At 42.2% G+C, this 24,945-nt stretch overlaps 1 protein-coding gene across 6 annotated transcripts in view; it reads left to right on the top strand.

Moving 5' to 3' along the window:
* Positions 1–1,754: 1,754 nt before the first annotated feature.
* Positions 1,755–24,945, top strand: part of cald1a (caldesmon 1a) — a 47,909-nt gene continuing 24,718 nt past the window's right edge. For 5 of the 6 annotated variants that reach the window (XR_005892805.1, XM_041029691.1, XM_041029693.1 and 2 more), the window contains exons 1-2: positions 1,755–1,899; positions 24,543–24,628. Coding sequence is in view for 5 of the 6 variants with exons in the window: in XM_041029691.1 (XP_040885625.1) it covers positions 24,552–24,628 (77 nt within the window). In the remaining variant the exon portion in view is untranslated. Of the gene's footprint in view, positions 1,900–23,446; positions 23,574–24,542; positions 24,629–24,945 lie in introns of those variants that run through there. The other variant, XM_041029692.1, reaches the window with a different exon arrangement.

A 24,945-nucleotide genomic window follows, 5' to 3' on the forward strand; every position in this document is an offset into this window, starting at 1 on the left:
GTTCAGTGCTACCTCTGCTGGCACTGATATGGCTAAGACTTGCGTCCATTCAGTTGTAGTAAGGCTCTTTTTTCAATCACAGGACTCACGGAAGGCCTCAGCCCTGATGAGGCTGAGCATAAACTAAAGTGTGTGGCTGAGGTAAACACCTGAGCTCATGATGTAAATATAGCAAGTGACCATCAAGTGTGAGGCATTATGCTAACTCTAAACATGCCCCTATCTTTTGGCAATCAAATTATGCCATGAAGTGATTTTGGATCAGGGTAATGGGGGGTTTCTGGATCCAAGATGCTGTGTGCAAACTGGATTGGGAGTAAAGTTCTGAAAGAACCCTTCCAAATGAAAGATGACAGGTTTGAAATACAGATTTTTTTTAAAGAAATGAAGACAAATGAATTTTCATATTCGTTGAGATGGATTGGCACTCGGACCCCCACCACCCCTCCCCACCACTATCTCTCCTTTCTCATGCATACTCTATCTCATTTGGTCACATACACATACACAGTAGGCACCTGCACACCACACACTTACACACAATTGCATTTGCACATGCACACAATCAACAGACCGCATTTATTTCGTTTTATCTGGAAAAAAAAAAAGCACATGCAAAAAGAACACCAGCGCATATGGTGCTCATTTCTGCACCAGTGGCCTAATGCTCTTAAGTTCATTCTTTGTTCTGAGCATCATTGTTTTAAAGGGGAAGACAAAGCGGGACAGTGTCCACATGCTGCTGCTTCATAGTGGAAAGTAGAACACTGTGGCTATTGTGTTTGTCACCTCCTAACTCCCTGCATCCTTAGCAAAACTGCTGACAGAGACAAGGTCACAAGTAGGGAATTAAACATGACACTGCACTTTTATCAGTATCCTTTACCTTAAAATATTGAACATGCAGTACATGTGGAACCTGGTTCTTGATGCAAGAACTGAAGCTCACTAAAGACAGCTTTGTAGCTTTTAGGCCAATAAATAAAAAATCTGACTACAATGAAACTAATGCATTACTTTATTGATTCTAAAACAATAAAAATAATCTTTTTTTTGCTGCCACAGTTTATAAATGTATATACTTTTACACTCAGTTTTAATTGTAGCATTACAATAGCATTATCCATCTGTGTATTTTTGACTTGTCTGATAACCTTTCACTAAATTTTGTAAATATTTGGGGTTCTGAGCTGTAAGTGGCTTCAAAAGACCTTCAGGGTTTTTCAAGTATTGCTCTGACACAGATGTAATGGTAACAAATGAGAGGCAACTAGGGCTATATGTTAGCTTGTGTTGATTTAGCATTGTAACTTACTTTTATTATTATAAGTGAAAAAGGGTAATATTATAGTATATTATAGTATTGATAATACTGCTTACTTGAGGTCAATTGCACCCATTTTTATTAAATTGCCACCACATCACTGTTAATATGAAACCTCTCAGGCCTTCTGAGTCTGCCTGTGAGCAACCAGCCCTCCTTTTACTCCAAGATTAACATTTCATATGATCAGTCATGACAGATTATTTTCTTTCAGAGGCCCCCCGAAGGAAATCCAGAAAGGGCACTTTCTGCCTAAAGTCACTTTAGCAGCTTGGAGCGGAGTTCTTCATAGAGTTGACACATTTCATTTTTCATGTCCGGACTCAGACAGGCTTAGAAAGTGCTTTATGGGTGAAGGCTGAGCAGTTGCTTAGCGTTTTTTTTTTTTTTTTTAAACGCAGACTAAGGAGCCAAGAGTGGATGTGCGATTATATCTTAAAGGGAGGGGCTTGAACGGGTGTTGAGTTTGGTTTTATCATTGAGCGTAGTGGAGGACCGACTGCAGACTGCCTCTCTCTCTCTCCTCTCCCCTCACTCGACTCAAGAGCTCTACTTTGTCCCGTTAAGATCCACAGGTAAGCGCAAAACCTTTGAACCGCCTGCACGCTCGGCTCGTACGCTTTTATAGTCGTGCTCCGGAGGAGAGTTCACGACCCGCTGATGCTTTAGCGAGAGGAAAAAGAACGATGCAATATCGCGATGGCAGAATATCCCACTCTGGGTCTCCACTGTGCGCATGGGCTGCTGCTGATACTTTTTCGCAGTATCTTGCCGCTCCCTCTTTTGTGCGCTTTCAACGCCAACAGTGAACTGACGGCGGAGTAAAGTCGTGATTGCGAGCTATAGTAAACTTTTCTATGGCTCGAGCGTTGACGCTGTCATGTAAATGTTTTGTTAACCGAGGGACTACACAAAGAGAAAGCATATGTCCACTTCTGTAATGCGCACTCGCTCCAACAGATTCTTATCGAACAAAGTATGAAGGGGCAGGGTGAAGGGAGGGGGGGTGTCTCCAAACCCCAGGCCGGCCAAGTTTCTCATCGCCTCAGCAGCCGACATTGCTTTAACTATTGCCTGAAAGAACTTTTTTTTTAGGACTGGAACAGAATTTTTTAAAGAGAGATATACAGGTTTTGGTTTTTAATAACATTCTTTGCCAGTAGAATCCCCAAAACTCTAAAGGAAAGCTGTAATCTTGGCCCATAACAGCAGAATGTGGATAAACCTGTTGAAATTTGACATGTAGAGTGTACATAGTTGGCTAAAGGCAAGGATGGGCCTCACTATAGGCCACCAGCACACCACATGCCCCTCAAAGATCTGGTTTGACCATGGGATCGTGCTGAGTTACACATGTCGTTTGGTGTATGCACATTAAAAGCATCCAGCATCTCCTGCAGACAAAGCCATAGGGCAGGCTCGCAAAGGTTTGGCCTGCTCATTCGCAGATGAATCCTCTTCTCATCCTTTCAAGGTATCACATTCTTTGCAATACCACCAGCCCTGAGGCCAAAAGAGACTCTTCAACTCTCATTGTACTTGAGTTGGGCAGCAAGTCTTTTGATCTCGGCTTTATTACATAGTAGTATCTGTGAAATGGAAGCATGGAAAATGGAAGAGGGTGGAGGGAGGGAGCTGCAGAGGGTAGATCTGTAGGTTCTTTTTTTTTCAATGCTTTTGGGCTAGAGACAGCATAGCAATTGTCCATGAAACTGTATCTGATACGTTGTGCAGTGTTTGGAAAACACGTGGAGAATGCCCTGCGCTCCTTATAAGGCGCAGGCCCAACCTGGTGACAGATGATTGGAATAGCCTCTGGAATGCAATTCATAACAGTCCTCCAGTACAGTGATGTACCCCCACTGCTCTGTCGGATGAGTTAAGTACCCCTTCATCAACACCAACTGTGTTTGTTTGAACTGATTCTAAACTGGATGTTGTTTAACAGTGTTTATTTTATAAACGTGCAAATTGCTACAACAACTTCTTCATACAGTTGTTTGCTAACAACTGGAGCATTTGGAGCACAACCTCAACATTTCAGACATTTGCCTGTTACCTTTAGTTATTTCAACCATTTCTCCACTATTTATAGCTTTTTGCACCACTTGCACCCTTAGTCATCAACTGTTTGTCAATGATTTATCTATCAGCCATTTATCAGTGGCTTTAAATGTTCAGAAACTTTGTCCCAACACTGTTGCAGAAGTTCCCACTAATGTGTTGCACTTGTAGTTTGCTTTGTTTTCACTTTCTGTCCAGTTGATCACAAACCAGCTCCATGGGGTTTAAGTCTGGAGACTGTTGGTCTTCACCATGTGAAGCCATCGTCTGGCGCTTTTCTTGTAAAGTTTTGGGTCATTAGCTTGCTGCAGGATGATCTCCGACCAACCAATCTGTCCTCCTTTGTTAGTTTCCTTTTTCTCTCCATTGTGATAGTAATATACAGTACTACTTACTGCTGTGCAGTATTGTAACAGTATTGTAACAGTTTGTTCCAACACTGCCTTTGTATAGACAGAGGGTTTGTAAGTCATCAGCACAGTTGTGGCACCTGTAGGAACTGTCTGCATTAACTTTCAAGGTTTCATTTACTTCCATTTCTGCAGGAAAGGTGGAAGTTTAACCTTTGGCAGTTTATCTTTCGCCTTTGTACCATTTAATATTGTTCCCTGGACTTGAACTGATCATATTTAGGTAAAAACTGGAAAAATGGGGTTGTTCTAAAACTTTTGATCGGTGGTGTAAGTATCCATTACTTATCACGTGTAACAGCTGACTCAGTATGTGGATATATATTTTTCATCAAATCATCATTTCTATTTTGTCAAACCAGTTGACCCACTTTGCCTTTGCAAGGACCTCCTGGCCACTGCAGAAATACCCCTGGCTGGGAATCACAGCTATAACATTTTTTTCCCTCAGTCTTTTTATGTGTGTTCACACAAATCCATACATTCTCACAGAGCTTTTTCTAGGCTGAAACACACAGAAAACAACAGGCTTTACAGTCAAATGCATGTAGCCCTTTGTAGTGCACTTAGAAGGGGATTTTATAATTGGCATGATATGATATGGGTGCAGAGGAATCTGGAGGTAATTGCACAGAGTGATAACAGGGGTTTGGCAGTGTGGGGCGAGAGCCATGGCCAGGGTTAGGGCTGGGCGGGCAGGATGTAGGGAACACTGCCATGCATTTCCGGAGTCTGGCTCTGAGCTGCACAGTGCGGTGGAGGCTTCTAGTTACTGTATGCTGGCTCCCTCTCCTTCTCCCTCCCTTCTCTCATACACTTGATTAAAGTTAAATGTTGGATCAGGTGATTATTGTGCCTTGTTCTCATCATAATCAACATCTGCTAAAGCACACAGCATTCATGAGTCGTGTTTACATGCATGCAATATATGTGGGTGCTTTGTTATAGCTTGATCCAAGATATTCATAATCCAGCACAGTATCAAGTTCCAAAGCAAGAATCCAGAGTTTTCCTGCAAGGCAATAGTTTCTTACCACCACTGAGCTGAGACAGCCAACCAAGTGGCAAAGTGAATTTGAATAGAGTGGAAAACTGGCAAAGATAATTTTCTGAAACAGATGATCAGGCCATTCAGTTCTTTTTTTGGTAGATGTTTACCTATACTGTGTTCAGTGTTTAAGCTTTTTTAAATGTGGTTCAGTTTCCAGTGATCACATGCTGACACGTCAGTCCAAACATACATTGTTTCTGCACAGCAGGTGCCAGAGCTATTTTCTGGTTCCTTCTCATAATGGACCAGTGAAACTATGTCAAGCATGTTTCTTGTGTTCTAAACTTTGTGCCCTTTGGCTTTTAATTTTATGCAGCCTTTTTTTTTTTTGTTCTAAGAATATGGTTTGATATACTGATGCAGCTCCACCATGCCCGCAGAACCACATGCAAAATGATTTCTTTCTGTATCATCTGTGGTGTCCTTGTCATCAGTTGACCAGGGAATAAAGTTAGTTTAGGTTTTAGGTTTGTGTCTTCTGGACAACAGCAGGAGTAGGACAGGGTTCAGCTCATTTGAAGTGATTGTGATTGACGTGCAGCTAGCGCTCATGGGACTCTGGCCCTGGACTCGAGCCCCACAGCGTACTCGTTCTGTTCCCCCTCGCCTTTGAATTCGATAGCATGTAATTTGAATGCGCTGCATCCAGAACCGCACACTAAGTTGTATAATATGGTGAGCTTGGATGGACGGGCAGATCTCGGCTTGGAAAGGTATTCTTAACTCTTTCACAGAGTAACGACGGTCAGCAAGTGGTAGACAAAAACTGGTGGTGCTGCTTAATTGGTTGTGAAGTCACACGAGGGCATGAAACTTTAGATGATGTTTATTTAGGTCCTGGAAAATATGCAGTACGAGTTTTGCAGATGTTTGTGATGTAAATTTAAAATTCCTCCTAATTTGCCATTTTAAAAAGAAAAACCTCTCATGCCATGAAATTTCCCTCTGTGTAATTTAGCTTTATATTCTGTTTGTTGTTCCTCATTACGCAGCCAACATGACATGGAACAGTTCTGGAGGGGAATATCCACACTGCTCTTGGATATTCTGCCGTTTGTTCACTGCACAGTCAGACTCTGGTTGTCTCTTGGGTGTTGGAGAATGCTTGCTCTCATTTTTTGTCTCGTCTTTTAATCGACCCATACTCTGGCCTATAACAGATTTACCACGTCCCAAGTCTTATTTAATCAAACCACATTTACAAAGCTGTTTTCAAGCCACAGATTTATTACGCTGTACTTGCAAAAAGAATTTCACACTGATCCTTCCTCCTAGGATCTGTGTCTTTTACTTCCCTTCTTTCCGAACTATTTCCCAAACTTGGATTCTCCTGACTGGAGCAGTCATGTGGGCACAAAAGACCTGTATTTGAATTCCTCTGGGCTTTAGTCACACTCTGATGAAGAGGGTTTGTTAGATCAGCCTCTCACTCGTGTCGTTTTCTGACTTTAAAGTGCTATCACTCAAGGCCAGATTGCCTAATAGGCAGCATGGCATGTCGGTGTTGGTAATTGGCATATTGGTCTGCCATCTGCTAGTTGCCAGATGCCAAGCTCCACCAGAAGTTTCATAGCTATAAAAAATAGTATTGTATTCCTTTGCTCCTAACTAAATCCTTTTTTTCTGTGGGTGATTTAATTCATGAGGCAGCCTTGCTTTATATCTTAAAAGGTAAAACCTCCTCTCTTACTCACGTGGTCTACATTTCTTGGGGTTTTTGTGGATGATTGATTGTGCGAGAGTGAGGTCAGTGCTCCGAAGCACTGTTTCTGATGTCATCCTACAAAGATGCATGTTCTCCCCTTCGTTCCCCAAAGTGGGTTATTCGGAGAAGTGTACAACACTGTTGAGTGGGACATTTAGCCTTTGGGCTTCTTCTCATCTGATAAAACAAGCACAGGAAATGTCTCTGTTAGCTGATTGGCCTTGTGTTTTCATTTCGGCGTCCTCCCTCTGGGACCTCAGACTTGCATAGTGTGTCCCTGTGGCAGAGAAACCACCTTAACTTGTCTCTCTCCTAACAACTACATTAACTTTCCCTTTGCCTCTCTCCTTCCCTTTGACACCAATCTATTCGACCTCAGCCATTTTCTCCCAAAAAGAAATGATTACTATAACGTTCATTCTCACTTCACCCTGCTTCTTCTTTTCGCCAGCTTTCCATTCTTTCCCCTCTGTCCTCTCTTCACCTCCCCTCTCCTCCTCCTCCTCCTCCTTTCTACTCTCAGCCTATCGTCTTCCTCCCATAGCGTTGCAAAACTAAACAAACATTACTAATCAAGAGCCTGTCAAATCACCTTTTAAAAGTCCCATATTTTTGGGTAATGGGGAATTAAGGGAACATGGAGGTAATAAGGTGATGTAAATCCCAGCGGCGTGTGTGAAAAATACCACTGAGTGTAAACACATGACCGGTGAGGTCATGTGTTTACACAGTTAGCAAGGTTAACCGCTCTATGAATCGCACGGGGGGAAAACAGACAGGGCACTGTGTGGGTCAGTAATAGGCCTGCTGGATTTATGCTTGTGGCTATAGAGGCGCGGTGTGTGTTGAAGTGTGTATGGCGAACTTGAAGGACAGCTTGCAGAGTCCAGGTTGGACGCCCGCCATCATGGGAGTGAGAACTGGCGAGAGCGAGATCAGGCTTATGTGTGGTAATGATGAAAGTGAGGACTTACCTCATACACATAAAACAATCACTGTGTCCTTACATGGGTATTCACATGAGTCAGACTTCTGTTCATTCTTTGGAAGAGCTTCAAAGTTGAGAATATTTTTTATTCCAACCAAGTTCTAAGTATTTGAAGATTTATTCTGAGTCTTGATGTAAAATCTAAGGAGAATACAGCATTGTCCTGTGATCTCACCACGTATATTTAAAGCTGCAACTAGGGGTTATTTTTACCCTTGAATCTACTGATTATTTTCTAAATGAATCACTGAATTGTTTAGCCAGTATACCTTCACAATTTTTTTTGCTGAACAAGTTGGCAGCTATGTCTGGAAACAGCACTGATAAGCGCGGTGAGAGTGAATCGCAAAAGGAAAGTTGTGGGTCATAAAACCAAAACAATGCGTTGAAAGACGCTAAAATAACACTGAAACTCTCAGTATAGCAGAGGTCACCGTGAGCACCTCTTTTCACATTACAAATATGGATTGTAGCAGCTTTAAATGATTCATAGACAGTTAAATTCAGCTAATCATTTAATCAAGTAACTATTTTCAGCTCTAAATGAAATTTCATTCATTCATAATGTTTCTCAAACCTTTCACAGTCCTCGTACATAAAGTTAAACTCTAGACATGTGTCTTATAGCAAGGCACTCTGTTGTAAATGGTCTGTATCCGTCTTTCCCACCTGAATAAGCCAGTGAGGCAGCAGCACAGTCTGAGGTCTGTGTCGGGGCTGCAGTCGGGAGCAGTGGTAATTGTTTAAGAGTGCATTTATAGAGTGTACTCTTTGTGCCTCCTAATCAGAAGCATACTCAGGCATTTACATATGAGCCTCCGAGGATTGCTCAGGAATGTATTACAAGCAAGGCGAGGGGACAGGAGAGTAAGAAAGCTGGAGTTAGTGCGCCACTCCACTGTTGCCTTTTCTTTCCACTTCACATGTCACGGCCCTGTTGGGAGCGGGTAAGATAAGTGGTGGTGATGGCTGGTGGTGGTGGGGTGGGTTGAAAGTGATTAAGGCTGAAGATCAAAAGCACAGAATGGCTGATGCAAAGCCATTCCTCCCTCAATACCAGTAACAAATGTAGAGTATGTTTAGGCACACTTTCAGCATTCCCTTCCTGTGTCTTTGAGTCATGGATGCCAAGGATTTCTCAAAAAAAAAAAAAAAAAGTAGAAATTCAACACTCTCATCTATCTACCTACCGAAGACCTTTATAGATTAGATCTGTTTTTGTGCATTCATTCAGTATGCATTAGGTAATTTGTCAATTTTTCTCTCTGTACTCAAACTCAGAGCTGGCAAGGGGACAAGGAGAACAAAAATATGGTCTCAGAAAACCATTTTAATCAGACAGTGCTCCGCAGGGACAGAGGCTGGCATAGGAGAGCTCTTTACCTCATCAGAGATCTGCCAGTGGTGATTGGGAGAAACACTCAGTCAGGTTTTTATTGAATAACCCCAGCTCTGTACTGGAGGGGTTTTACTGTAATAGAGCAGCTCTACAGCCGCCGAGGTGACAGCCAAATGGTACTTATTAAACCAAGGGCTGATTCATACTGTATGCCCTACTGCAGTTTAACCTTGTTGGAGGCTTATGGTTTGGCTTTAATGCTGAAGTCCAGTCATATTTTTTATGACCGAGCTACATATGCGTATGATTATCCTCTGATCAGACAGCAAAGTTCACAAATTTCCTTTGTAAAAAGACACATGAATACAATTACTTAATAGGGACAGTGATACATTTCATCCTACTTCCAGTTTTAGTTGTAATATCCACTTGAACAACATATGTGCTCAATAGTTTAGATCAAAGCTTTCTTGGAGATGCGCATTCGTGCCTCAATAGTATCAGAACAACTGAGATGCCGTTGTGTTCAGGAATAATAGCTGTGGGTCCCGTCATCTCTGCTTATTTACCCAGCACACAGCTCCCTGCACAAATTGAGCATGACGTCTAATGGAGTGCGAGTGTGGATTAATTACCCCCACATTTAGACTAATGGCTCCTTCTCTTCTGATTAATGATGACACATGTCGCACAGAGGAGAGCTCAGCTAAAACATGCTTAGTTTTCTGCTGAAATAATATATTTGGAATTGTAAGATAATTGTAAGACAAAATCAGCTTATGTGAAGAGTCTTTATTTTACATAATAGCAAAATCATAAGCTATTGAGTGCCCTTTAATGGCAAAGTAGCATTACATGTAGAGAAGGTACCTGTAACCACCCTTGTATTATCATGTACATGTACTAATGCTGAGTTACTGTATATTAGGTGTAGGAATCAGTTGAGTTGCATCAATAGACAGAACATTAATCTGCAAATATTTTAACATTGGATTGACCGTTTCTGTCATATTTAATGCAAAAATACCAAATATTTGGTCTCTGCAGCTTCTCATTTATGACAATTTGATGTTAATATCTGCAAATATATGGGCCTTAATGAAGTATCGGCCTAGCTCTCCTTGCTACTAAGCCGAATATCAATATATTAGTGTGTCATGATTCTTGGCCTGACTTGGTTTTATTTATGGGGGAGATAATGGTTTTGGGTGGATTGTTGATGATTCATTGGAGCAGATGTTGAAGAAGGTACCAATACAACAGAGTATATAAGAGGGATGGGATGTGGTGCCCATTCTGGCTGGAGTCATTAAACCTGCCTTAATGAGAAACAAAACACCCAGACCCCCCAAGAACAATGGGTTCTTGTGATCAAAGAGTCTGCATCCAATGTATGATGGAGTCTGGCTTGCGTCCCGGCAGATTCTTCATGAGAATCTATGTGCCTGAGTCAAACCCTGAGCCCCACAGTGCCACTCACTCCTGTGACAGCCACCTGGGAGACCACCTTGGAAAATAGGCCCCTATTAGTTCAGGTTAGACTTAATGACCAGTAATGGTACACTGGCCAAGCCAAACTGTGCAAAAGGGCTCTGGGCAGGCCGAAATGAAATACCAGTCACTCAAGCTCTGAACATAAACACAAGGTGGGTGGGGGTGGATAGGTATGTCTGTAGGTGCTTGTCTATGTGTATGAGGGGGTTCAGACATACATCTCTGTGTTTGAGAGCAGGGTCGGCCCAGGTGGAGGAGACAATTTCAAGCAAGAGTAAATGCTTGCCCCCCCATGGACAGATTAGTGTCGGGGTGTGTCGGGGGGGGGTCGACTGTGGTTTTGGATTTATTCCCATTTAGCTCTGCTGCTTTGTGAACCAAATCTCATTTCCAGTTTTGCCATCAGCTAAAAAAAAAGGCTAGCAGCAACCTCAACGGAGCAACCAGAGAAGCCTCCTAAGAGCACCACTCAATTATTTACAATTTCATGGCTGTCTGAGATATGTGTTATTCTAATAAATTTAGGAATTAGGAGGCTTAAATACCGCACATGGTATTAACCTCTAAAGCTGAATTTTATCCTCAATTTAGCAGTAAATGCCACATCATCATCATCATTCAATGATGATTGCGTCTTCCATGGTCTAAATAGTGTGTGGTCTTGAATTAGCACAGGCATTAAAAGTAAGAAACTCCAGCATTTAAAATGGTGTGATATGAGTCAATCAGCCACTGAATAAAATTACTTTCGGCTCCCAGGGAGAACGAGCTGTAGAGCTTCCAGGCCTGCAGAAGGCAGACAGAGAAACACAGTGTAATCTACAGTGAAAGACACAAAGACAGAGAAGAGAGAGAGCTTTGTTATGTCTCATGAAGCTCTAGGGTTTCCTGAAATTTCTGGCAGTGGATCCCAAAGTCACATAACCACAGAAGGAGAGAAGGAATAGAGACAGATGTGGGGTAACTCTCCTGAAGGACACACTTTCACAGGTTGACAAATGGCCTCTCTGCCCCTGTAAACTACAGGTATGAAGATCTCAGCTGCAGTCACCTACCTGGTGGTCGCTTTTACCTCTAGACTGACAGAAACGATGACCACAGTACAAACACACATGCAGTGAGTGCAGAGTATAAAGTAGCATACATTACCTACTGTAAATGTATACATTTAAGACCTTGGCCTGGGCCTTTCACATCGAGGGGGGATTGAGGGGGACAGAGGACGTGTACCCGTCCAAGCTGGCTGGCTGCCACACTAATAATAACAGCCAGCACAGCCATGCACGAAAAAGAGATCTGGTAAAGCTAGTGAACTTTAGTCCTGCAGAGCCCTGAAAGGATTTGAGGTATGAGGAGAGTGGAATGTATTCTTTGGAAGGAGAGGTGAGCTCTCTGTCACTTAGAGAATGTGCATCCGCTGATTCAAAAGCAATGATAATGCTTTAATATTGTAGAATTTGACGATACAAACAAATGATAGAAGAAATGTCACATTTTCCACAGGGGTGTAGTATTTGTCAGGATTTCATCTTTGCTGGAATGAAGGAGCTCCATATTGCTAATTCCTGGCATCACATCTGTCAACCAGTGTAGATGGACCAGGATTAGGATTGGTATACTCCACTGAATTTTGTGCTGACCTCTGCAGTCCTTTGTCGAGAGCTATGCTCTGGCTTTTCTATTACAAACATTCTTCTTCTTGTAGCTACTCTGTGCTCTTTGCACCCTCAGTTTGTATCTTAGCTGAATGTAAGCAAAACTGTTTAAAGGAAAATTCTACAGAGTATCTTTAAGGTAGTCTAACAGTGACAGTGTCACTTAAACACGTCGAATGCTTCTTGCCAGTTAGTTTCTCTCGGTCACTGTCACTGCCAATGAAGGCAGCTTATCAGATATATCTGTGGAGTGTCCTGCTTAGAGAAACCTGTTAGTTTCTACTCCTGGCTGAGGAGTCCCAGCACATCCTCCATTAAACAGCTTGGCCCTGCATCAATTCACTGAGAGCATGTCAGGGCCGCATGAATACCCAGAGAGAAAAAGAGAGAGAGAGAGAGAGAGAGAGTGAGAGTCATAGGATTAAAACAAAACATCCCTGACTGTCTCTGCAGAAAGGCTCTCTATTATCATTCCTTTTTCTCACTTGTGCGTATGCGGCATGTGTCTTGTCTGTGCGTTCCCCTGAAGAAACCCTCCGATTTCCCCCCAGTAAGACTGGACTGAAAGCACTGTCAGGGGATCACTCCGCCTCTCCACATCCACTGTGAGTAATAGACCCTCTCGGTCAGGTCATCTTGCTCGCCCACCACCCCACCCACAACACCACCCGCACCTTAATCTCCTCCTATCTCTCTCCAGGAATGCAGCCCCTTATTTTGAAAAATACCTTGTCATGTAATACCCTTGAAAAGCCTTGCAGCACACTTCAAAAAAATTGGCACTCTGCCGCATGATTTACTGACTTGTGTTTTACAACAAGGCAGGAAAAATAAAGATTTATGACATTTTGGAGAGATTTAAATAAATATGTCCTATGTGAGAGTGATTTTCTTTGTGTTTTCCAGATAGGGCTGTGGTGCATGCACAAAAAAGGCAAACGTGTGTCAGGGTTTGCACACCACACAGCTGTCATGTTTTCAACAGGCTCTCGGTGTGTGGGGGCATTGCATCATGCTTTTTAGCCTCACTCTACCCTCATGTATGTTTCCATGTAAGGTATGATGGGACATCCTCTCTTAGTGTGGTTTGAGTCAGCCACATAAAATAACTCTGCCGTTTGTATTCTTCTTCTTTTTTTTTTTTAATCCTTCCGACTTTCTCTCCTTCTTTCACCAAAGTGTAATTTCTGTCCGGCCACAGAGAGCCACACGTCCACCCCGACCATAACGTGGCTTTTATAAGAAGCATGTCACAAGTGCTCAGCAGGACAATTTTCTTAGCACTTTCTTGCCTTAGAGAAACACATCAGGAACCTCTCAAGCTTCATGAGAAATACATTTTTTATGTTCCACTTAATGTTTCCAGCATGTCATGTTATTGCCCATGTACCACAGGCAGTGGGCTGCTGTGGATCATGCTAATCACGTATACTTTCACATTTTAGTGATTGAGCTTTGGTGCGTATCCCGAGTGACTTACACTTATTAAAATGGTACAAGTTCAAGATCTTTCCCTGAAGGCCTTTCAGCCAGACGCACTGGCCTTTTTGCAGTGATTGAAACTGTGGTCTTTCAATTTCTTGTCACGAGAACTGAGCGTTTCTTCTCAGATTGAAAGAAAGCAAGGTTTTTAAGTACTGTAGAGGTTATTTCTGTCCTGTTATGTCCTGTTTTTATCCTTTTCCGTTCAATTCTGCTCTATTGCCATCACCTGGATAAACTGTTCTCTAGCTGCAGTGTCGGCAGTAGCGCTGCTTAGACTAAAATCCACCATATATCAGCACTCTGGTTCCACTAGTCTCCCTGGTCAGCTCACTAGTAGCAGATTAATGTCCTGTTGAGGAGACACAGACTCCTGCCCAGGCCTCATTTACTCTGACAGAAGGCAGGTGTCAAGACAGGCCGTCCTAAAGGAACAAGAGGTGACTGCTTTTCCCCTGGAAATGGACACAAGAGAAGGATGAGGAAGGGATTTGTGACAAGTCACATGTTCTCGTGCTTAAAATGAGAGAAAAACTCTACCTGTGGTGATAGAGGTTCACAAGATTATTAAATTACTTGTTGGGAAGATGTTTTTTTTTCAGTGCATTGAGATTGCTATCAGCTCTTTTGTCTTTGGCTTCATTCCGCAGCTGTCTGTCATTACTTATTTACAGTCCTATTTAATAGACTTAAAACATGTCACAGCGTTCCCTGAGGTACTGAGAGACGCGGTGATGTTGTCCTTGTGTACTCATCATAACTCTGCTTTGTTTTGACAGGAAAATGATGTGGAAAAATCGCATTTATTTATTCATTTTGCCCTGTCTTGTTTGATTATTGTTATTACCAATCTACTATAGTCTAGCTGTGCTACCTTCTTGGCTCTTTAGAGCATGTACGTTCTCACATGGCGTTTGCTCCGGAGTGACAAAAAAGATGAAGGCTTGACTGTGATGTCCTTGTGGAGTTACGCAACACACTGTTACTACTGCACGTCAAGTATACAGGGGTTCATATTTATTGAGTTTATTTGACATCCTTGATATTTGCAGTAGAACATCTGATGTTGTTGTTTTTTTCCTTTTTTTTTAATTCTCAAAATGCCCAACTTTTTCTTTCAGGTTGTAAAACAATCCTTTATTAGTTTGGTTTATTGCATTTTCGTTTGAAGGACTGCTCAGTATGTATTTGATATCACTGCATTATTACCGCTAAACGAGAAAAACAATTTTATTGCTGTAGTCTGTTCTCCGTCTCCAACCATAGCTTAAATTGTTACATCTGTTTTGCTTTGTTTTGTGAGTGTATTGAGATTGTATCAGCTGAGAAGAAGTCCAGCACTAACCCGCGTAAAAACCACAACCTCGTTTTACATTTAGTAGTTAAACAAACCAGATACTGTGTGTTAATTAGTGAGCTTTAGACGCTTTAGAAGCTGGGCTCATCTAACACTTGGCAAGAAAGTGAAAAAGCATATAAAAAATGTAGAACCGTTTCTTTAAGATTGAATACAAATGTTCAGTGACTTGTTAAGCTGGACAGTTTTGTAAAAACAGAGGCACAAGTTCCTCTATTTATTGCTTTGTTCTGTGCTGACTGCAGAGTATTTTTTTTTTTTTTTAAATCTTCCAGCAGCCCCATTGCTGGCAGCTTACACACACTCCAAAAATGTCCTAGATAATTTGATAAGTTTCTTGTGAAATGACATGCCCGCACAAACATTTTTTTGCAGCACGGCACTGGCAGGAGAATGTCAGAGCCGCTCTGTATAGCGAGGGGGGCCAGATAAACAAACGGTTTCTAACAGACGGGACTGTGGCGTTTGAGACGGCTGCTTTTTCACCAAGAGGAATGTTCCCTTTCCAGGGGGCTCCGATACAATGTGCGCTGCAGAGACTCCGCTATAGAGCTCATATGTGAAAGTGAAGAAAGCTTTTGTGTGTGTTTAAAAATGAAATGTCAGCGCAGTGAAAAGATCGGTGTGCCTCTCTTTCACAAGTCCTGAGTCGTGCAGGTGTGTGTATTTATGCGTGTGTGTGTGCCCAACAGTATTCGCGGAGATGTCACGACAGGTCCACCATCACCATCAGTCATGCTGTTTTGAGAGGGAGCCAACTCTGTGGCCACTGTGTAGTGAGTGTGAGAGCTCTATCTTGCTGTGCACACAGCATGCAAGAAAACCTTCCCTTTTTTTTTTTTTTTTTTCTTTTTCCCAGTTTGGTTACGGGAAAAGGCAGCATTTTTTCCTACCATATTTGGTCATATGGAGCACCGCCAGTGAGCAGTAGCCTTTTGATGCCGTACAAACATCCCTATTTTGTGTGGGATTTGTACTTTTTGGAATGCCTTTTCTCCAATTCAGCCTGATTGTGGGTGTAGCATCTGAAAGTGCACTTTTAAAAGGGACACAAGCCTTTTAAAAGTCAAAGACTGGAGAGGAATTGCATTGGCTCTTGCTGGTGCTTCACAAAGAAGTTGCCTTTTTACAGTATTATTTATGATTAGAGCAGTAAGAATCCAGCTCCTAATGCAAATATCCCTCTTAAAACCAACATTTAAAAGTAAGACAGTGTTTTATAGCCTCCTTCTTCTTCAGCCAACTGCTACATCAACTCCTCTTGGGTACTTATTTAATTCGGCAAATTGGATCAACAGCTGACAAATAAGAATTTATCATCTTATTTCATTGCTTAACTTTAAAATGCTTCAAGTAAGATTTTGAAAACTGCTGAAGCTGGATTTATTCAGATCTCCTCAAAAATGAGAAAAATGATGATGTGTTTGCAGTTTAAATGGAGCATCTGTGCGCTAAAACCTGCCTGTCAAAAACCTGTGAGTCTCAGATGATGGATATGGCATGTTAGGGAAATGTTTTTATTGCAATTTAAGTGTGACTTAACTTCAGGCGTGAGGTTTAAGGACACATAAACACACCCTCAGCCTGAAGGGGAACGCTGGCTGGTGAAGCGCAGGTGTTTGCAGCTGTCTCTCCGCAGAAGGTAAAGGTCACAGTACCCTCAGATGTAACGCAGCCTAAAGGGTGATGTGAACACAGCGAAACTCCCATCCATGTGTGGGACCTGGGGAGGAGAAAATATTAAATGAAAAGTGAGTCACAGTCTAAATATACAACAGATGACAGCGTGCTCAAAGTCTAGTGAGGTTATCTCCCTGACAGTGGAAAATAAAACACACGATTCAAGAATGCTACACACAGAGTAATTTGTTTTTATCAGGGCAACACAAGAGTTTAGACAGTATCAAACTACAGCTTCCTTTCCAAAAGGGATTCGTCAGTTTGAAAGATAATTTAAACAAGTGCTATTTATAATCATGGCATTCTTGTGAGGGCTATAGCTGAGTTACACAGTACTTAAAAGGATAATTCCAGCTTTGGGGGTCTAACATTTTGTAGTTTTGGCCTCCATTTCTATTGGCGATGAAAATATTTTACTCCTCCGTAATTGTTGAGATCTGGGAACATGGCTGCTTTGCTATGTCCAATGAGGCAGGAAACACAATCAATCAGATGATCAAAAAGGTCATGAACAAGCCAAGAGTCAAACCAGATTATCTAAAGCACTTTATTTGGAGGTGAAACTGAAAGCAGTTTTGTTTATGTCCTGGCATTTTTTTACTGGTTTCACTTGGGCTGAGCTCAGCTGGAAAAAACTAATATCACATACTTCCTTGCACCAATCAGAGCAACATCTAAAGAAAAAAAAAAATTGGTGACTTATTAACTGTGAGCTAACCCCAACCACACCCTTACAGTCATGACGAAGCAGATTAGCCATGTCCAACTCTAAACTATTAACTAAGGATATTTTCTGAACTGTAACTCTGGCTGTTGCTTATTTAGTCTTGAATACTTGCAGAGAAACACGTAAAATCTGAAATCAAGTTTAAGTAAATACTTTTTGAAGCATTCAGCGTAGTACATTTTTGATGTTGATTAATTAGTCGTAATTAATTACCAGTTTGGTTGTGCATCTGATCTTTTGGATCACTGATGCTGTGATAAATTCAGTGGTTGGTTAATCCCAGCAGTGCTTAGTTTAACCTGCTAGCACCCTGTAAAAAGAAATAATAATGCATCTGAGGTATTCCATTGAGATTTTCTTTGCTGTGTGTGTGTCTGTGTGTGAACAGATAACCTCAGTCAGTCTGTCTCTGTGTGTATGATTCACAGGGCAAAGAGAGGTGTTATGGAATGTGAACCATTGTCTGGGAATGCAGGAGTCTCCTTTTTCTCCACCAAATGGAAACTTAACATCTTTAACCTTCAGGTCTTTTCCCTACACTGATGTGAAATTTCCCCTTGCTTGTCGTTTTTCTATCTGATAGCCAGAGTCAGCACAGAGGGCAATTTGAGGGAGGGTTGTGTCTGATCGGCACATCTTAAGTCGCTAATGATAATGCGTCTGAGGTATTCAAGGTCCCAAGCCCATTTTTTTCCCCCTAGCCCTGGCGCGTTATCCCACCGCATTGCAATTGCCACAGTGGCATTAGCTTCTCAGGTTTGCCTATGAAAACCGTCTGCTCATGCTCGGTGAAATTTTTCCTCATTCGAGCTGAAGTCACACTTTCAAAAATTTGTTTTGGGGAGATAGAGTGTGAGTGGAAAGCAGATGGTATTGAGATTGAGTTAGGCTCTGATGCAGTTGGCTACCTCATATGTTGCCTAGAATATATAGTCACAGCTGAAGACCTCAGCTTTGACAACAGAGGCCATTGTGGTTGTTATTCACACTGTGGCATGCAGATGCAGACACAGACAAATACTGAAAGAAGCTTGGCTGCTTGGATATGGGGGAAATCCTATAAAATTTCAACCCAGCACTAAGCTTAATTCATAGCCAACCAATCCTGTGTCTCTTCATATTGTAGCTGAACACAGTGCGTGCAGCTGTTGGCTATGCTGCAGCATTGTGGTCCAAGAGGAATGAAAATCAGCGAGAAAAGTGTGAGAAAGAAAATGAAACTGAGGAAAGAGAGTCAACCGACTGAGCATTTTCAATTCTGATACCTTTGTTGATATCTAAGAGTTTAAACTCAATAATATATTGGCTGATACTTAAGCATAGAGCAATATTGATAAATCCAAAATGTTTCCTCTAATTACTTCTGTATGTTCAGTATGGCTTGCTGGTTATCTTCATATTGCATCAGCAGAAAGAGCAACAATTGAGTTTACAGCAGTGGACAGGCTTAGATTAGAAGGTGCAGCCTGTTATGCTTATCCACTGGGAATTGGAAAAATTTCATTTTCAGAAACGTATTTACAGGTTGAATATTCAAGTGGCAGTTCGAATTTCAAATAAAAAGTCGGCAGCCCCATTCGACACCACAGTATCGGTTAATAATATCAGCTCACCAGTGTATCGGTCAGGCACAGAAAGAGATTCTAGATGACAGATGAAGCTGAGAGAGGGACAAAATGAGATGGAAAGAAAGAGAGAAACTCTTGGCCTTGCTGTGCCAAAAACCTCCAGTGAATTTATGAATGCTCATCCACAGCCGCTCTGCAACCTGGGCCTGTAAACGTGTTAATGCTGCCGAGGCCTGGACGTGTGAGAGGAGACGCGTAGCACAGAAAACCCACAACCCACAAGGCCAGCTTTCCAAACACAGCACTGCAGGTGGTGATGGATATCACACATGTACACACATTTACCGTACCATAAACACACTCACGCTGCACGGGCACTGGCCTCACGTATTTGCAGTAGTAGAGTAGGAAAAGCCACATTCTTACACACAGAAAAGTTTGCAGTCGTTTCTGAAGCACCTCCTCTGCACACATCTGCAGACACTTTCCACACACACACATTTACATAAATACACACACACTTGCAAATGTAAATCTTGTTTGTTAAATACTGTTTATAATGATGCACACACCCTCACACACAGGCTGAACATATTTTAACCGCCCTGTCAGACTACTCTCAGGAGACTCCTTACCCCTGCAGAAAACATTAGGTTTACCCAACTCAAACTGTCCCCAGAGCCTCAGCCAAAACAGCTGTTAGTGTGTGCTACCTACAGGCATGCAGTATCTCTCTCTCTTTATTTCTCTCTCCCTCCCTGTTTTACTGCAGAGGCTTTATCTGTATGATAAAATAATCATATAAAATGGTCATTTTTGCTTTGCCAGAATACATTGCCCATATTTCTTAACTGAGACTGAACCAATAGACCTCTGTCTATGTCTCTTTTCCCTCATGAATTAGTCTCCCTTACCTCCTGTTCATCTCCTGTGAAGTTAGCATCCAACACTCCCATAAATGGACAACTTGCTGTAGGTTGTCCTATGGCGACGTGCAAATGGAGCAGCATGTCAGGGTTAGCAGTTAAATTCCCACTGTGTCAGTTAACTCCTACATACTCACAGTCTCTCCCAGTATGGAGACTTTAATGATGTGCTTCAGTGCAATGCTATACCTTTCAGTGGTAGGAAAAATATGCAGTGTGGTCTGTTCGCTGGTGAAACAAACAGCCTCCAACTTTAAAGACAAGTTTTTAACGACTAGTGGGGTCATGGACTGATGTTTTGATCGATTTAATTCCAGTGAAATTTTTGCAAAAATTTTTGATGAAGGAAATTCAATACTTTTCTCAGGCTTCAAGGACACACACAATCCATTTGTGAAAAAGACCGAATGTAAACAGAACTTTGTTTCCAAGAAAACTCCACAGAGTGCCTTTAAGCTAAGATGACTATTAGCAGAGACAGACAGAGAGGCTTTGTGGCCGTCATTTCTGTTGTGAAGGAGAGGTGAATCACATGTGTCATGCTTGTCTGGCAGACCCATGACAGCATTTGAAGACAGGCAATCCTGCTGTCACAATAAAAGCCTCAAGTTTGTTAGAATGTGGAGACAATTGTATTTTCAGCCATAAATTTTTAGTCTGGCTGACTAAATATTGATGGGCAAGGACAGCTACTGTCAAAATACTGAAATCCTGCAGCTTGTGAAAACTTTCTTTTCACGTCCTCCACCATCCTCCATTATACACAGCCTTTCCTATATTTTCTCAATGATATTTGACATTATTTTGTGTGATATAATTGGGTACCGTTTTGCAGTGGCCAGAACATATTTCACTATAGCATATCAATCTTGTGTGCCATCTGGTCTCATCAGTTAGTTGGTACTCTGAAAAGCCCAATTACTCTCTGGTAAAATAGTGGTAGTGGCTCATGAGTTTTCCAACATACCATCCACTGCAGCAGGTGCGCAAAATATTTTCGTCCATTGATGCAAAAGCTAGAAAGACCAGGCTTTGTGCTGGTGTTGCATTCACATTCCAGATAACTGGGATGCCTCTCTTCACCTGGACAATGCACAGTCATTACTCCATAGCTGCTACCTTTCCTCTCAGCTCCAGACAACAGTGCGTTCCTCAGGAAACCAAGAGGAGAGCAACGGTATCTGTGACATGACAGTGTTGTGCTTTTATTTCCTCACTCAATAAACTGAATAAAAGAAAGATTTATCTTTCTAATCTTTATTATAAAAGTAAGTTATCTTCCAACATGTTTGATTTAGGTATGTAGTAGGTTACCTTAGCATTAAGGACTTTTATTTCTGCCATAAAAGTCTCTTTAAAACCTAAAACTGTATGTCACCTTCAACTATTAGAGCCAGCTGTAACAAGCCGCCATTGTTCCTTTATTTGCCAGCCTCACAGCTGGTAAGCACATAAGTTGTGCCAACCTAGTTTTTAAATGTTTATCTTCATATTAATTCCCTTCACTCAGCAACCAAAACAGTTACTGCACGCACAAGATCCACAGGAGGAGTTGTTTTTAACTGGCATGTGAATGAGTAATTTGGGGGCTCTTTCAAGTCCCCCTCTGCTAAAATCAGAGGTTAAATAGGAGCATTCCTCGCATAGCTCCATAGCCATAACGTGGAGATTAATGTGTTTGTCTAAAAGCTGCAAGGGGATAGTTGCTTAGAGTATCACAGTAACAAATCTGACCAAAGAGCTGCAGTCTTCTCCTCTCACAAAATGCTAAGCCAGTGTTAGGAACATTTCACCAAAGCCAAAAATAAATACACTGCTGGCCCCATACTTACTCTTCAGCCCTACTCCCAGACTTTTGCTTGATCTACTTTGTGTCTCATTTGGGCGATAAGGGCCTATTGTTTTGCTGCTTTTAACTCAAGACTTCGTGGGAAGATAGAGGCATTATAAGGTGGTGTAATCCCAGTGGCTGTCAGGATAATATCAACGTGGCTTTTAAGGCTTTTTAAGAGGCTGGCACTTAGACACTGGGTTCGGTGCCAGGGTCTGGCAGTCTCGACAGGTAGTAATTTGACTGGTAAATGTGTCATTATAGCCATTGTAGAAGTTTGGGGCAGCCAGGGAAAGAGAAAGGGGGAGGAGTAGAAAAAAAGGGAGATAGTGGAATAAGGGAGGTGGATGGATAGAGATAAATGGTGGAATAAATGGACAGACACGGGGAAGGAAGGAAGGAAGAAGTTTTACAGTGGACAGGCTAAGACAGGCTGAACTTGTAAAAAGTCTGAAAATGTCAAACTTATGACTCCAGGTTGCTCAGCTTTATGGAATGCTGTCTTTCTCTTGTTCTGCCTGTGTTCGCTTTTACAAAGTGTGGGTGGTCCCTTCAGAGATGTACACAGCAGTTACACTTCTACGTCTAACTGAGGGCCTTTTCTGTTGCTGCATGGTGTTGCCCCATGCAGAGACGAGACAGTGGGACTGTGCTTCGTTCAGTCCTGCATTTAATGAACAGCCCTTTTCAAACACCATAAATCAGTTTAAAACATACTTATTTCAGGTTTATTATTCATGTAAAGTCTTGTAAATACTTTGTGATCATTTTGTTGACAAACTTACTTTTATTTTAATTTACCAAGTGATTATTTTCTAAGGGTAAATGACACATCTTAAAAATGATCTATAACTAATTTTTTGTGCAAAATTGAACACCAAATGAAAATTCAGTCCTCTCAGCTGCATAAATCATGCATTATTTGCAACAATGACTCCAAATTTATACGCCGCCGTGCTTGCATTACTAATAACTTCGTCTCCCTCGGCGTCGCTGGTTCTCGGAAGTATGTGATTAGACTGGTGATGTTTGGAGGCCTTGTCGGTTTTAGTTATTGCTCTCATTTTGTCTTAATTACAGTTGTACGAATAGCCCCACATCCAAATGGCAGTTGCCCCCACCCCACCCCCCCATTTCAGAAATGACACTAAGCATGTATCTAAACATAGAGAGTGAATTTTTGTGGTATTTAAAATCTCTCTCTCTCTCTCTCTCTCTCTCTCTCTCTCTCTCTCTCTCTCTCTCTCTCTCTCTCACACACAGTGTAATAGTAGGGATAGGCAAGGCTGTGTTTACTGTATGGGTACACAGGGGGGAGGAGACTGGGTGAGAAGATGTAGAGGGGAGGGTGAGGGTCAGGAGGATCCCTTGGAGTCATGGTTTCTTTTAGCATTTCTCTCCTGTGTGTGTTTCCTGCCCACATGTGCATCTGTATGAGCTCAGCGGTCGGCTTATGAGTGTGAGTGCATGCACACAAATGCTGCAATGTTGCACCTACATGCATGTGTTGAAGCATACTTGTGGGCAGATGTCTATGCATAAAGAGACCCCCCGACCCGAAAACGAAAAAGCAGGCAGAAAACATGCTTATAACACACAGGAAGCTGGGCTCAAGAGTTGAGTCATGTCCTAGCACAGAGTTTAGCCAAGCTCTGACATGTCGGTAAACAACACAGGAAGGAAAAGTTAGCAGTGGAGATATGGAGAGAAAGAGAGACAGGACAGAGGAGGGAAAGAGGGAGGGGGAGAGGGGGTAAGATTGAGGGAAAGAAGGAAGGAGGTCACTGAGGGATGGAGGGAGGGACAAATAGCAGGGAGGGGAAGGAACAGGCATTTGCCTTTTCTGTCAGCTGAGGCTAGACTGTGGGAGACTATTACTAGAAGTTGTTGTATTGTATCTCTGCTTGGAGAAGACATTGTGAGAAGCTGGTATGGTGTAAAGGAAAAGACACTGTTTGAAGGATAATTCAAGGTATGACAGTCACCGCTTCTGTTTCTCCAGATTTGTCCTACAGCACCTGGAAGCATTTTGTTTTCTGCCTCACTTGTTGCTTTTTTGCTTCTATTTTATTTAGACAAAGTCAATAGTATTAATATATGACTTTACTCAGTTCTGTCCTTTTATTCCACGAGCTGTCACACACCTTTGTCTTTTTTCCTCAGCTACTCAACTAGTGTCTGTTTGCTCGGCTCCACTGTACAGTAGATGTTTCTGGTGGTTTAGCAGGGATTGTAGATGTATGATGGGAGGCTCAGCAGCTCCTGGGTGGTCTCTGTCCTCACAGCACAGCCAGTCACGTATCCTAGCGGGGTATTTTTAGTGAGAGTTGCTCTTTACAGCTTGAGTTAACATCCTGTCTTGGCTTCTCCTTCCTCTCTCTTTCTATCTCTGCTCCTCTTTCTTTCATTTTCTGCCTCATTCTTTCGTTTTCCAACAAAGTTCAGGGGCATAGATTCCAGTCAGGCTGATGCCACCTAACTGAGGACTGTAGGACTGTATACACAGAGCTGTGACTACATGCTTCTGGTCAGTACCATGTGTAGTAGGATTTACTGTACTTGAAGTTTTCTTAAGTTTTCAGTCGTGGTTGATTTGGAGACACTGGTGGTTACAGGTGGTAACAGCAAGTTAAACAGATGTTTAGTCAGACAGCAAACACTAACTGAGCAGCTTCTGAACTGTTCATGTCCCAAACAGATACAGATAAATGATGCAATATTGATGAAAACCTGTCTAAAATGACCATCTTGTTTTGATTCTTGATGAATGATCACTGATTGAATTGTGGTGACTTCACCACGATTCAATCAAGCTTTTTAAGGTGAAGGATGTTCCATTTCTGTTTAACTGGTGAACCGGCATTTCTGCCCTCTCAAAACTATCCGACTTCCTGAAATTGAGTGAATCAACATGTCTGTGTTTGATGATGTCATCCCACAGGGCACAGTCATGGAGGAAATGGACTTTGAGCGGCGCCGGGAGCTGAGGAGGCAGAAGCGGGAGGAGATGCGCCTGGAGGCCGAACGGTGAGACCCATTTGGCTGTCCATCATTCACGTCTGCAGATTACTACTCCAGGATTTTCCAACTAGTTCTCTTGCAAGGCAGAAAGAGTTTAAAAAGTCAGTCCTCCACTATGGCTTAATTTGTATCTGGGGCCACAGACGTCCAAAGGAGGTAATGCTGCTGTCATTTAAGATCCTACTACTAAGGTTGTGTGAAGCTGAGGGATGTTGTGTAATGACGCTCTGGTTGTCAATGTACAGCACATCTCCTCTGATGTTCATGCCAAGTTGGAACCAGAGGGAGCCAGCATCAATAGCTTGGACCCTCCTCTAGGCCTT

The sequence above is a fragment of the Toxotes jaculatrix genome, chromosome 22, assembly GCF_017976425.1.
Source record: "Toxotes jaculatrix isolate fToxJac2 chromosome 22, fToxJac2.pri, whole genome shotgun sequence".
In the NCBI taxonomy this organism is placed as follows: Eukaryota; Metazoa; Chordata; class Actinopteri; family Toxotidae; genus Toxotes; species Toxotes jaculatrix.